Genomic DNA, 16217 nt, shown 5'->3' on the forward strand with positions numbered 1-16217 from the left:
GTAAAAACTAAATATGCCCCATGGCTAAGAAAAGAAACTAAAAAAATAATGGAAGACAGAGACAAGGCCAGGATTCAGTATCAGAAAAACAAAAACAAAATATCTCCCAATAAGCCAGGCCCTAGTGTCAATACTGCCACTGTTTGTTTCTAACACATTAGCAAGCCTTGTAATATGGCTAGGATTTCTTGCAGATGAAATTTGGATCTCCTCAAGATATTATTCTGTTCTTGAATATTTCTAGTAGCAGATATCACTGTTCTGCTAGCTGCCACAAAATTGTTAATGCTGTCATCTTGGCAGTGAGAAGTCTGTTTGAAAAAAAAAGTTGGCATGCTGTAGTATGGTCACAGAAAAAAACAGACAAGTTTTCTTGTGGCAATTGCTTTCTCTACATGCAAGTGATTTTAAACCTGTCTTGGCTAAGTATTCCATTATTTTATTTTTGTTCTGTTTTTTTTTTTCAGTTAAAGCTGCTGTATATTCACATTTATTTATTTTAATATATCTGCACACCTGTGCCGTAACTGTTCTTATGTTTTTTATTTTTCATAGAAAAGTCGTGACTGTTATTTACTCTACCTGCAGATTACAGATGCATTTCAAACACAGGAGCTCCTTGTATGGGATAGATTCCATAAGCTTGCTGAAGCAGAAAAACTTCTAGAATGGAGAACAAAATCTCCTGTGATAACTTTAATGTGATTTCTAACCACTACTGATTATTTTTCCAAACTTGCTGATAGAATGATATCAATAAATTTAAGGCTGAGGTGGTGTTTTGCAGATATGGTAGAAACCAGATGAATGTATTCTTTGTTCCCTCCCATATAATTAGCAGGTTGTCTTTGAAATGATAGTGACAATATTATTCCAGAATTCAGTGTTACAGATAAGTTCTCCTGAGTTTCATAATTTATAAATTAGTCTAGGAGGGAGCCAGGATTGCATCTATTGTTGCTTCCTTTATCTATAAGTAGTACTAATTTCCAGAATAAGAATAGGTAAGTGGGAAACAACATCCTCCAACTCTCTAACATGAAACTAGAATATTTGTCCACATAGTGCTCAGTCTCAGTTGCTACATCTGTTTTATGCCAGCACTCCTCCTATACAAGTTGTATACATCCAAAGTAAACAACATCATGTTCTTTTTCAACAAAGTACGTTAAATGACCAACTGTTTTAAATCTGTATTATTTCTGTCTGATTTCACCTAATAAATACATTTGAAGTGGCTTGGTTGATTTGTTTGTTTATTTAGTATTAGGTGTACTGGTCTTTTGACCCTTTTCAGCCATGACATGAACTCAAGGAGCAGCAAGTACAATACTTTTCAGCATAAAATCAATACATTGTTTGTCAAGATTTACAGTGTGTAAGGAGAGCAACATGCAAGCAGGACCTAACTTATCAGAAAAGAAACACAAATACAGAAGTATTACTTACTAATATGTAGATCTATGCATAGGAAACAGAAAGGTTACCCCAGGACTGTCCCCTGCTTTACACATGAACATAGGAATATTCTAAATGCTTTTATCCCATGGATGTGTCCCCTCTCATTATCTATGGTATGATCAGTCATTCTTATTAGGGGTAATATGTAATTACTGACCATGGGATGGGTAAGGCCAATCTCTAACCAAATGGGATAGGTTAATTCAAGTACAAAAAGGGAAATTGGCTGGGCTTAAAATGGCCCACAAGGGTAGCGAGAATAGTACCTGCCTATGGATTTATGAAGAGAATGTATATTACAAAACAGAAATAATGCACTTTTTATTATTAATGTTATTTTTATTTAATGATTATCAATTGATCTATCATGGAGTCCCAAGTCTCTAACCTCTGGAAGAAATCCATCATTACCTCACTACACAAAGGAGGAAAATCCAATGTAACAAATTATTGACCCATCTCGATGCTTTCTCCTCTTTTCAAGCTGCTGGAAAAATGCATGCACATACAAATACTAAACTACCATACCCATAACAACCTTCTTACACTCACCCAACATGGTTTTTGGCCAGCACGTAGCACGACTATGGATACTGTTAACAAAGCCACAGACTCTGGCCAAATAACCTCTGTAATTCTACTAGATCTGCAAAGGCCTTTGACACAGTATCGCATTACAAACGTCTACAGCAACGTTCTGCAATGGGTTGTTCATAACCCTCCCAACAATGTTTTTGCTAGTTATCTAACCAATAGGCAACAATGTGTAAAATGGCAAAGTAGTTTGTCTCAATACCAGGTTAACAAAACTGGAGTGCCACAAGGGTCCATCCTAGGATCATTGCTCTTTAATATCTTTATCAATGATGTACACACTGCTTCCCTTAAAGCTCTAATATTCATTATGCTGATTACTGAACCATCATCTCCTCCTCAAATGGCATCCAACACCTTCTGCAAATAACATAAGATGCATTTTCCTCAATCTAATCTTGGCTCATTTTTTCACACCAAAATCATTCTCATTTGATTTTAAAATATACTCACAGAACAATACAGAAATTGTAACAAATGCAAAGTTATTGGGCATCACCATAGACAATAAACTTACATTTGTGCAAGACATGCATAATGCTGTAAAAAAACACACACACACACACACACACACACACACAAACACACACAAATTTCAAATTAGGAACACTATCTCTCATTCTCTTTTGGCTTTTCCCGGTTAGGGGTCGCCACAGCAGATCACCTTGTCCGCTCATGATTGGCAGTGGAGTTTTTACAGTGTCGAGTTGCCAGCCCGGCACCCAACCTTCCACAGGAGGCACACACAGACACGTACTCACGCCTAGGGCTAATTTTAGCGTGTCCAATCCACTTGCAGCATGTCTTTGGGGATGTGGGAGGAAACCTGGAGCACCCGGAGGAAACCCACACGACCACAAGGAGGACATGCATACTCCGCACAGAAGGCACCCCAGCCGAAGATTGAACCGGAGAGCCTCTTGTTGTGAGGCAACAACGCTAACCGCTGCACCACCATGGCCGTCCAAGTTAGGAACACTATATAGACACAAAAATTTCATGGAAACTTCCAACAACAAACACTTTCCAATGCATATTTGCTCTACTGTCTCTTACGGCACCCCTATTTTCACCAACGTACATATGTCATCAAAGAATAAGCTTCAGTCTTGCTGCTATAAGATACCAAATTTGCTACAGGTGCATCTTATCGCACACACCACTGTTACGGTCTTAAAGAACTTAACTGGCTTGAATTCCCTCATCAACTTGACTTTCTACAGCTATCTATAGCACACAAAATGATATACACACCTGAAAGCTGCCCTGCCTTAAAACCTATTCTGCATCCCCACCAGAACTCTCCGTTCCAAAAACAAACACCTTATAACTGTACACAAACCTAACAAAAGAGCTGGCCATTGTCTTTACTCCTATGCTATTGCAAAACTATGGAATGCTGTAAATACAGCTATCAGTGCCATAGATTAATTTAAAAACTATCTTCATAACTCTCAAATCTGACCATGCTCCTTGCCATATAGACTCCTCCTTTCCCCTTTAACTTCCCCTCTTTTACTTATTTTCCGCTGTAACTAATTTCATCTTCCTACCTCCCATTTCCCTATCTCCACTACCCCTCTCTCACCTTCCCCTTTATCATACTTACTCCTCATTACCTGACTTTATCATATCTTCTTCCTTTATCCTACCTCTTCCTTTTACCTCCCTAACTATACCTGCATTACTGCATCTCTCATTCTACTCCTCTCATAGCCCTCCTGTCTCTTCTGTCTCTCCCCTTGCCTACTGCTATGGCAAAATCTCAGTAAATCATAAGAAATTATTATTGCTGACCTAAAATAAAGCCCATATCACAACTCATGTATATACATAACATTTAACCCAATATGCCAACCATTTTTCTAGCCAGTACTATTTAGTGATCTTTGTTTTCTATGTTCTAATTTCCTGTCCATAAACTGTAAACAACTTTACCTTCCACATGTTTTATTTTTGTACACTGCTGTTTGACATTGTACCAATACTTAACAGTAACAACTACTACTTTGGCAACTACACTGTTACAATCTTTTACTGTTTACAATATCAATTTCAGTTTGTATTTATATGTATGTATGTTTCTATCAACTCCAGTTGTACTTTTCTTCTTTTTAATTGTTAAGTGTAAGCAGTTCATAATTGTTGGTGCTTTTCTTCCTGGGCTTCCACTGAAAATGGGTTTCTGACAAAGTCAGACCTTCCCGGTCACCAAATGTCAATAAAAAAATAAATAAATAGTGTGGACTGCATATGCACAAACCATGGTAAGGAAGATTGGTACTCAAAACAGCAAAATTCACGGATCCTTAATGGTCCACACTAGATATTAAACCAAGGCACTCGAAAAAAACATAACATGCTTTTATTTTCCTTTTAAGTGTACAAAGATAAAATCTACTTTTCGTCAAGACAAATGGCTCAACTTCTTCAGAAACCATACAATGAATGTTAAAACAGGTGGTTTATATACATTATTATACCTGCCACATGGTAATCAAATTAAGGTTTAAAGGCAAGCAGTATACATACTAATAATTATACCTGAACTCTAGGTGGTTCAATAATTCCCTTCAACCTCAACTGTAACTATAAATCTCTCCAGGAAAGATACATATAAAATACAATTAAAACTGAAAAATAACGATTATAAGGAATACATATGTGCGTATATGTTTGTCTATGTGCAAGTATTTCATGTATAAAAGATATATAAAAATGTATATGTATTCTATATCTATAAGAAATATGTATAAGTATAATAAATATGTAAAACAAGTTGTATAAACATCTATACACTAATATAGTGTGAATGTATATATTAAATAAAATAAATATTTAAATCTATAATGTATAATATATGAATGAAATAAAATAAAATATATATATATATATATATATATATATATATATATATATATATATATATATATACATATTGTATTAATTAATTAACCTTGTTTGTACATTATGTGGAGCATAGTGTAATGGGGCCACATTACTAAGCTAAAAAACATATAAGACATAACTTTGTGTACTAAGTATTGTTCCTATTTTATAATTATACACCGTTATGCTCATCTATGCTCCGTGTAGCAAACAAAAAGGTACAAATACAAATGCAAAAACTAAAATGAAAAGTAAAATTAAAAAATGAAAACAAGAATAAAACTAAACAAAAATGGTAATAAAATATAATACAATATTGACAGAATATATTCAATAAGGTGTATTTAACAAAATATTTCCAATACAATAAAAAGTATATATATATCCACTAGAGTAAAGAGTAAAAAAAGTAAAAATTTATATATATACATTTACTCGGCCCAAAACTAGAGTTTATATCTATCTAACTACGTTTTTCAATCTTAAAATACACATTATAGTACTCATTTAGTTTATCCCTGGGTATTGACATGCATTCACTCTCAATTGCCAGAGAAGTTCGTTTCTTTCTAATTTCAGTGACTCTGGTCCACCCCGTCATTCCTCAGTTGGTCAATAACCCTAAATTTCAATTGGTGCCCTTCATTTTCACTAATATGCTTAGCCAATGAGTTTTCTAATTTATTTTTACTGATACTATATATGTTCATAAATTCTCTCGCCCAGCTTCCTATCAGTCTTACCTATATAGAAAGCTGGGCATAATGTACATTTGGCTAGGTAAACAACTTGTCTACTGCAACAATTGTATCTCCCATTGGAAGTATATTTCTTGTCAGCTATTGTAAAATTACGTCCCGTATCAATATATTTACAAAACCGGAACATATTACACTTGTATATGCCTTCTCTATTAGTACGTGGCTTACTATTAGATTCTAAGATAGCTTTCAAGTTGTTCCCTCGCCTATAAACTACTTTTGGTGTTGAAGGAAAAATTCCTGTAAATTTGCTTTCTCTCATCAAGATATCCCAATTTTTCAAGATGATATTTACTACCTTATATGAATCCATATTGAAGGTGCAAATAAAACTGTAAGGGTTGAATGAATGTTTTTCTATACTAGCCCCCATTCTACCCATACACCTATTGTTCATGGTTGGGGTATACATTCCTGTCATTCTCTTATGTTGCACCTCTTTCATCATCTCTAAAATCAAATGGCGTGGGTACCCTCTCTGTAAAAAGTATGTATTCAAAAGTTTACATTCATCTTCAAACTCAATGTCTCTAGAAATGACGGAAGGGGTGGACCAGAGTCACTGAAATTAGAAAGAAACTATCTTCTCTGGCAATTGAGAGTGAATGCATGTCAATACCCAGGGATAAACTAAATGAGTACTATAATGTGTACTTTAAGATTGAAAAACTTAGTTAGATAGATATAAACTCTAGTTTTGGGCCGAGTAAATGTATATATAAATTTTTACTTTTTTTACTCTTTACTCTAGTGGATATATATATACTTTTTATTGTATTGGATATATTTTGTTAAATACACCTTATTGAATATATTCTGTCAATATTGTATTATATTTTAATACCATTTTTGTTTAGTTTTATTCTTGTTTTCATTTTTTAATTTTACTTTTCTTTTTAATTTTTGCATTTGTACCGGTATTTCTACCTTTTTGTTTGGTACAAGGAGCATAGATAAGCATAACGGTGTATAATTATAAAATAGGAACAATACTTAGTACACAAAGTTATGTCTTATATGTTTTTTAGCTTAGTAATGTGGCCCCATTACACTATGCTCGACAGAATGTACAAACAAGGTTAATTAATTAATACAATACGTATATATATTTTTTATTTCATTCATATATTATACATTATAGATGTAAATATTTATTTTATTTAATATATACATTCACACTATATTAGTATATAGATGTTTATACAACTTGTTTTACATATTTATTATACTTATACATATTTCTTATAGATATAGAATATACATTTTTTATATATCTTTTATACATGAAATACTTGCACATAGACATACATATACGCACATATGTATTCCTTATAGTCGTTATTTTTAATTTTTAATTGTATTTTATATGTATCTTTCCTGGAGAGGTTTATAGTTACAGTTGAGGTTGAAGGGAATTATTGAACCACCAGGAGTTCAGGTATAATTATTAGTATGTATACTGTTTGCCTTTAAACCTTAATTTGATTATCATGTGACCGGTATAATAGTGTATATAATCCACCTGTTTTAACATTCATTGTATGGTTTCTGAAGAAGTTGAGCCATTTGTCTTGACGAAAAGTGGATTTTATCTTTGTACACTTAAAATGAAAATAAAAGCATGTTATGGTTTTTTCGAGTGCCTTGGTTTAATATCTAGTGTGGAGCATTAAGGATCCGTGATTTTTGCTGTGTTGAGTAACTTGTGTCTTTCATCAGTTTGTTTCCAAGGAAGATTGCTACTTTTCCGTTATCGGGGCAACAAGCAAAATGTCCGCTTGATGTGAAGTCCCCGCTGCTTATTTTTATAGGGGTTTAACATTGTGTTCTTCCTCACACTAGTATTCATCTTCTGGCAACTCATCAGTGGTGACTTGATTCTTCGGTTCTGCTTTGATTTTTGGCATGGTTGTCACCGGTGTTCTGAGGTTTCCTCACAACTCACCGCTGCTTAATTTTGGATGGTTTTGTGCTTTTCAGTCTGGATTTGTTGTCAAACTGTTACTGACTTGCGGCCAAGTCACTGCCGCTTATACAGAGAGCTATAGAGATATCTGCTGTAAATTCATAAATAGTGTGTGAATAACCGACATTATTTTGTGAAAAAGTAAGTGCTCCTTTTTCCGACCATCAGCTGATTTGCAATGGTCAGCATGTTAAGATTTTTAATGCTGGGAGGCATATCTGTCAATGTGCATACACTGAGAATGGGGAGATCTGAAGTCAGTCCTGCTTCTGGGTTTCAGAATAATTGCCTTTGGGATCGCTTTTCTAACTAAACTGCTATTCCCTTACCAATCAGCTGACAGCCGGGAAGAGGAGTACTTCCTTACTTTTTTTCCAGAAAATAACGTTGTTCATTCACTCCCTATTAATGAATTAACAGGGTATTTTTCTACAGTGCTACGGTGCATACAAATCCCAGAAGTGAGCCGTGGTAATAAAGGTAGAAAGGCCAGAAATTATTGCTTAAGAAAAACAGGAATCGGTACAAGGAAAGGGCTTCATATGACAAAGGTTGGGTTTTTCAGAAATCTGCCACCTTGACAAACCATTTTGATATGTCAGTAAAAGCAAGTTGTTTGCATTGCAATTTCAAGGTTAGGTCTATCCATCCACATGCCTTACAACTGTTGCCCCGATAACGGAAAAGTACCAGAAGATTAACCATTATGGTGGTAACATTTGCACTGAGATTCTGTCTAAAGGTGGACGTTAAGTGCATTCTTACATCCTTTGGTTGTATTTTGATTTTTAATTTCAGTAAGCAAATAATTCCACATGGAGGGTCCCAGTCTAGAGAAGTCTTTTTCTCCCGCAGTAGTTTTAAATGCACGGTGAATTAGGCAAAGAATGCTATTCTGGGAGTGTCTGAGATCAAAGATGCTTTCCTGGGTATTATGTTTCTGTTTAAGTGGTTGGCAGTGACCTTGTTTTAGGGTCTTTAGGATAAGGGTGCCTAGGAGCAGTGTTGCCACATTCGTCACAGACTAGACAGTCTCTATTTTCAAGTAGCTTGCAATGGTGTATAAGAGTCTGCTAAAAAGCACAAATCTACTGATCTTATTCTCTGCCACTTGAATTCTGCTAGTATAATTAGAAGAAAAGGAGACCATATTAGAGTTTGGGTAAAAAAAAAATTTGGCTGTAGGTAATCTGGCAGTGATGGAAGGTGGCTGATTTTGTAGCAAAGGTTTAGGGTAGGTTAGGACTTTAGTAGTGAGAGATTCTGTATGAGCAGTAAAGGAGTGGGAAGGGTCATGTAGCAGCCCTAGGTATTTCTATTTGTTGACATTAGGAATGGTATTTCCCTTTGTGGTCTGATATTATAAAGGGAGGAATAGTAGTAAATTTTCTTGTTGTAGCGAAGACCATAACTTTAGTCATCTTAGGGTGGTTAGGAGCTTATAAGTAGTGGACCAGCTATAGAGCTGGTTGAAGCTGTCCTGCAGTTTGATTTGTAGTCATTGTGATGTTTACTGGATTATAGTAAGATAATGTCATCTGCATACATGCATCACTTATTTAAGATTTTGGAGTTCAAGAGGGATTAACAGAAAGAGCAAAAAGAAGTGGTCCAAGCGTAGCGTAGATTCTTGGGGTATGCCTGTGTTTGACTATTACTAGAGGTTAGGCAGACTAACTCACTCAGGTAGCATTCAAACACCACTAAGTGGTAGTGTAGTGAGTGTGGGTTTTCTCCCTGTTGATACTAAGCTCATATAATATATGCATTGCAGAGCGGAGTGGAGTTCCCCCGTGTTCACAATATAAAAAAAAAATCTGAAAAAAATTTCCTTTTGATCCCACTTGCATTCTGCTTCAAGTAAAGGAAAGGACAACTCGCATTGAGAAAATAAATGTAGCTTTTCCACAGGATACAGTATGAAAGCATTTTTCGACACTACACTACCACTTAGTGGTTTGAAGTGAGATTCTAAAAATGTACTTGTATGCACTGTAAACCTGAGATAGTCATATGGGACCAGGCTTATTCCAGTTTAGGTATCTTTGGAATCGCATAAAAGATTGACTTCTCAGGTTTCATAGTATCAATTTTTTATATCATTTCTGTGCTCCATTAGTCATTCCTTTTGTTACTATGCCCTTAATTATGTCCAGGTATCACTCACTGGGGTTTTCTTTTAACTGTTTGTAATATTTCCTGTCCTGTACAAACCACGTACAAACTTCGTCATTTTTGCTGTATGCTTGTATGTCTCCCCAAAATGGCACCCCTGTTTCTGTACGGTCATAGCATCGTGTACTATGCTGTGCAATATATCTCATTCCTTGCTAGATCAATTGCAACTAAAATCACCCACTAATCTTCCAATAAATAGGACCATTATTGTGTTATACACTCAAAATACTTCTTTAGTAACATTCAACGCAAGTAGTAAAGAGTAATTAAACCTGTTAAAATGGATAATTTCATTTCATTGTGCTATACCGTGTTCCACTATAAATATTTGTGTGTATCAAGTAGTTTCAAAATTGTATGATCAACTGAAAAAAATGATTTTTTTTTTGTAGGAGACTACTTTGATTTTCATGAAGAGTGTCTAACTGGTTGCCTGTGCTGAATTTGTCAGGGTTTATAAACCAAAATACAACAATAGTTTTGCTTTATTGTTTTCTAGGAACACGGTTTCGACCTCTGTCCTTTGATGTAGCAAAGCCTCTGTTCCCTGTTGCAGGGGTGCCAATGATCCAGCATCATATAGAAGCTTGTGCAAAGGTAGTAACATTTTGTATTGATTTTTATTTCTGTTAAAAGAAATTAATCTGAAATGCGGGATAGGGAACATTACTGTAATAATCAGTTTTGCCACATATATTTACCTCTGCAGCTGTGATTAGCCCTGCTGATAAGTAATTTCTTGTATATTAAGACGTCCTCAATTTTATTCTGAAGAAGTTTCCTTGATCTGATGAAACATGAACCATAAAGGTAATGCTAATCCAAACATAGGTTGACATTGTTCAATCATTACTTTATTGAAGGTTTCGTATACACAAAGACTGCTTATGAAACTTCACATCCTAAAATAGCATAACAGATTAGTATTTTTTCAGTTACATATAGAAGTTGGAGCTTGAACACGAGAAAGCAGAAATGGAAGGTGACATAAAATATGGCATGATATTGTAAAGTCTGTAACATTACAAATTGTTTACTGTGTTAGTAAGGCAGAACATGCTGTGTATTGTCATGTGAAATATAACTTCCTGATATTTTGAAGCATGAGTCCATTTAAATATTCTCCACAATTGTACTGCAGCAGCTGAATGGAGTTTTGCAGCTTTGGAAATATTGACTTTGTTGAATTTTGCTGGTAGTCATCAGTAAACTTGTACTTATTCTGTTTGTGCTGGAAGCATGCTGTTCATTGTTTCAGGTTTTAAACTTTTTTTTTGTATTTAGTTAGTTCCCTTTATCCTTGATACTTTTTAAGTGTAAACAATAAATTTACAGACCATTTGGCAACTGTTGCATGATGTCAATGTTGGTATATTTAGAGATATGGGTGGTGTGGGGAAGCAGCTATAATATGGGGTAGGGTGCAGTATGACTTGGCCCTATAAAACTATTTTTAATGAATTCAGTGATATGGAAGTTCAATACTTTTTTGACTGCCTTAGTGATTTTTTACCAATTTTTTTTCTTTTCTTTTTTTTTTTTACTTCCCCATAGATCCGGCCCAATGGCTCTGTTACTGGTACCTGAGTCATCCCATTCTTGGTGGGGGGGGGGGCTGACATTCCTGGGATAGGCAAGAGTCCTGTAGCCAATATGTTCTTGGCCAGGAATTGCAGTCAGGCCTCCATTCCCCCCCAAGAGTTGGTGGTAGGCAGCAGGCCAGCTTACTGCTCCTGGGGAGGGGAGTAACCTGCTCTTTCCTCTTGGGAGTAACCCCTAGCTCCTCCTTGTCCTCGGTTGCTGTTTACCAAGAGGGAGGCATGCATCCTCTCACCAAATTCTTTTTGTCTACTGGTGCAAGTCCACCATAACAACCCAGGCTTGGTGGGTTCAAACTCCACTAGGTAATGCCTGGTGCTCCAGGTAGGTGTAATTCTTTTGGTGGGCCAGTACCCCACTCCACCCCAGTCACCTGCTACAGGCACCCAAGCTACTGTTTGAACACTGGTCACTTGCTTCATCTCTGTATGCCATGGAGCTGGAGATGGTTGTGAACTTTTCATCAATGATTAGCATCTATTATGATCTTACTAACATGTACTTTACGTACGAGAGATCTGTGCAACAAAACCTGTTATTGTAGCTGTTGGAAAGTTAAGGTGAGGAGGAGTTAATTTTCACTAGGCTGGAATTTAAACAGCAGAAGTGTTTTTATAACACTGAATCAAATTGTGCAACAAGGGGGAACCACGGGATACTCTTTGTTAATAAAGTACATTTTGTACATTGGAAATTGTTGAAAGTAATAATTACATGTCTCCTGACTGTTACACCTTGAATCCCTTCTACTCTCTTACAGAACATCCAAACAGCCCATCCACCTACTCAACAGCATCACTTACTTTACATCATACATTATTCTGAGTTCACAGTTATTTTTATTTTTTATATGAATTTAACTGGGGTAGAGCACTGTATACAACTGCCCAATTTCAGTCTCAGCCCATTACTTTGCGATATCGCAGGTACATGCTGGCTGAGGGATAAATAATATTGACTGACTCTGCTTGAGTATTTGAGGTCTTGTGCAATTGTGCAATAGCTGTCACTTTCCATTTCCACTTGTCCCACCCCTGTTTACAAGACTTTGTTTTTTTATGCTGTATTGCTCATTCAGGAAGTTCGGTCCACCTCAACATATTACTTTCACATTAAAAAAATGAATACTCTCTAAACAAAAATGAGTCCTTCAGTTTTACAGATTATACCTTCTCTTGCATCATCTTTCCTTTTCATCTTGATTCCTTCACTTGCCCTACTTACAGCATCATAACCAAATTTTCTTACTATTTGCAAGTGAATATAACACTGTTTTCTTGTCCTTCTCACACATCTAAATTTTCAACTTCATTAATTGTTCTGGTTGATTTTCTGTATTATTTTTGTCAAATAATATCACTGACATTATTGGGCTTCCAGAGTGCAGCACAATGTTCTTTATATAGTCCTATACTGGGCATAATTGCCTTCACATCCTTAAAATAAAAGCTACTTACATTGCATCCCAGCATTTTTCACCTGAGCCACTGCCTTTTTTACACTGTTCTGATGGCTCAAACAAAATCACCTCAAATCATTTTCGATTTTCATAACAAGAATATTTATTTCCCTATTCATAATTTAACCTTATCTTTCCTCTGCTGATGTCTGCAAATCCGAAACTCAAGGCCTGACCTCTTTTTCTTATAGGCGATGATCTTGTTTGTTTTCTCTTTTCTGCCATACGTTGCCTCAAAAATTCTGTTGCAGTAGTTTCATTTCCTCTTGTAAATTTTGCCAGTGAATATCCTAGCTCTCATACACTTTTCTAATGAATAGGTCTAGTTAAATTACTTATTTTCATGCACATAGACTTCCTCTGAGGTGCACACACCTGATCAGGTGATCACAGACCTGCCAGGGAAGACATTGACAATGAATTTAAAAATGGTGCCTCTGTTGTAATTCTACCACAAATTTTTTTTTTTTTTTGGATTGTTGGGGTTGGGGTAGGAGGATAGATGGTCACTTCAGATTCATTTGCTGTTGCAGGGTGTTATATGAGTGCAGAAACTATCTTTGAATTTAGACATGAGAGAGAAATGACCAGGTAAGTGAAATAATCCACTCTCTTTTGTCTTGCTTACAAATCTCAAATGACACTAATTATAGTATTCATTCTGACTGGTGCACACTAATGATAATACAGACAACACTTTACCATTTGATGAAACAAAAATGCGAAATAGCACATTTTTTAACAGTGGTGCTTAAAAATATTACTTTGAATGTTCAATCAATTTCATACAGTAGTGATAACTGTGAATTTGCTAAATATTGTAAATGCAATCTGCAACACAGTTTAGAACATGTACTTTGTCCTGCCCTTTTTGCCTGACTAGAATAAAAGACTGTAACAAATGAACATGCCCTTTGAGACTTATGGTTTTGAAGAACTAGTAGCAGCTCATTCATGGAGCTCTTTTCTCCATGGATGATAGAAAATGTTAATGGGTGGCTCAGCACAACATTTTTTTTTTTTTTGCATTTGAGTGGATGTTAATGAAGAAAAACAACAAAAAAGGAACTCTGCAATCTGGGGCACAATTGTCCTGCATGGAGAGTAAAACAAGGAAAGAGATTGCAACAGGCAGATAAAGAACTTTCTGGAACAAGATAAAGGGAAACAGCCTTTTATAGAGTGAAATGTTGGCAAAATGCAACTAAATAGACTTAGTTGGGGGACTTGTGTAGCTGAACTGAGTCTGGATTATAGGGGATGGATGGTTCCCTTTTACCATTGCTGTGGTGCAATTACTGAATTGTAAAAGGACTGCAAAGTGATACATACCCATGTATCTGATACAACAGTTTGAGCTGACTTGTTGGATGACATGTGATTAACTTTAGGGGATAGGGCCAGATGGAAAAATGTCCATATCCCTGGCATTCTGGAAAGGAGAAGAGCAATGTACAGCAATGTGTGTCAGCCCTTTTAGCTCATGCTCCAGAGTGGAGGAAAGACCCTCGGCTGGGGTGCCTTCTGTGTGGAGTTTACATGTTCTCCCTGTGTTCGCGTGGGTTTCCTCCAGGTACTCCGGTTTCCTCCCACATTCCAAAGACATGCATCTGGAGCATTTCTCCCCGGGCCTCCACTGAAAACAGGCTCTGTGGAACCTAGTCGGACTTTCCCGGTCAACAAATGATAAATAAATAAAAAGAAAAAATAAAATAAAAGAGAACTCCAGATCGAAAGAGTCCATCAGCTGTTGCATTGGGGACTGGGGACAACTAGAAGAGACCTCAACAAGTGCTTGTGTGATTCACTGCATATGAAATAGAAAGTCCTCTCCTTGATGTGGTGACCAGGAAATCCATTGATAGATAACTGCCATGGGATGTATGCAGATGATGACTTTAATGGAAACACAAGTAAAAGAGAGTGCTACATTTGTTATTGTTATGCAACTAGGTAGCTCAAGGAACCTTAAATTCCACCAGCAGTATCCTTAATTTCTTTAAAGCTTTTTTTTCCAACAGGAGCCCACAACTTCTCGGGAGGTCCATGAGGTAGTTTGAGACATCAGACCAAACAGATCTAGTTATCTAGATGTCACAGAGTGGGTAGGGAGTACAGCTGGGGAATGAGAGTTCCATTGTCCAGAATAAGTCATTTCTGCTGTTCTGGCAATTCAGGGTTGCCCAAAGGAGAAATTATTTTAAAAGAAAAATGATCCTAGTTGGTTATTATGATCCAGTGACCAAAAACCCCTGTCCGTCCACAAACTTATTAAATCTGCTGGGCATTGTCTGTACTTGTACCATGTTGCTAAGGCCTGGAACTACTTATCTGTATCTGTCAGGTCAATACCCTCCTTCCCATCCTTCAAAACCATTCTGAAAGGCTTGCTAGCTAAAAGCTGTCTGTGTTTTTGCTCAATGCCAGGATAAACTGTATTCCTAAATGTGGACGGATATCTTTTCATACCTTATATCTCCTTATCCTCCCTTCTTCACTCGCTTCATACTTCTATCAATCTCTCCTGTCTTTCTGTCTAAATAATACCATAAGCCTGCTTTTCTCTCACTTTGTATTGCAATTCCTGTTTGTATTATACTAACTTGTGTTTAATTTCTCTATAAACAGGATAACATTTCTCTAACTGTTAAATCATTGTCCTATAACGTGTATTTTCTCTTAACCAGTGTTTTCCTATTATGTCTGATTTGGTGTAATTATTTAAACTGTGTTTGGTTTTGCATTATTTTAATGGCTCTATAATTATTATTCTTAAAATGTTTTGTAAAACTGTGGAGCTTTCCTCCCTGGGCCTCTGCTGACAGTGGGCTGCTACTAGGTCGGACTTTCTCAGTAAACAAATGTCAGTAAATAAATCAGTTGGAACTGCTGTAATAAAGCATTTACATGAATATTGAAATAAATTAGAAAAGAAAGAAGTGTTTCTGCATTTACAGTAAGCGCAGTTCCTCTTTCCTCACTATCTGTTTGTGATCAAGGAGGTATGGGATATGTGATGAACTCTTTTATGTTAATACCTGTCCTGGACTGTGGAGTTCTGTTTATGGACAAAATTATTGACTGCTCTCCATTCAGTTCCAATAGAGAAGCACACACAATGTCCAGACGCATCTTCAGGAGCCTCAAAATTCACACTTTGGAAGTATGTTCTGTAATGTTGTTGATGCATAGATCATTAATGTTGTTCGGGGGTGAGGTCTGTTAATTATTTTTAAGTTTCATGCATTTGAAATATTTTACTAATTTAATTATGTTTTTGCACTGCTTATAAGTTTTATATTTCTGAAAT

General features: G+C 36.1%; 1 protein-coding gene across 2 annotated transcripts in view; it reads left to right on the forward strand.

Moving 5' to 3' along the window:
• Positions 1-16217, forward strand: part of GMPPA (GDP-mannose pyrophosphorylase A) — a 424071-nt gene that overhangs the window by 27123 nt on the left and 380731 nt on the right. For both annotated transcript variants that reach the window (XM_044075874.1, XM_044075875.1), the window contains exon 3: positions 10349-10446. In XM_044075874.1, coding sequence (XP_043931809.1) covers positions 10349-10446 — 98 coding nt within the window. The remainder of the gene's footprint in view (positions 1-10348; positions 10447-16217) is intronic.

The sequence above is a fragment of the Protopterus annectens genome, chromosome 6.part1, assembly GCF_019279795.1.
Source record: "Protopterus annectens isolate FY-2018-M chromosome 6.part1, PAN1.0, whole genome shotgun sequence".
NCBI lineage: Eukaryota > Metazoa > Chordata > Ceratodontiformes > Protopteridae > Protopterus > Protopterus annectens.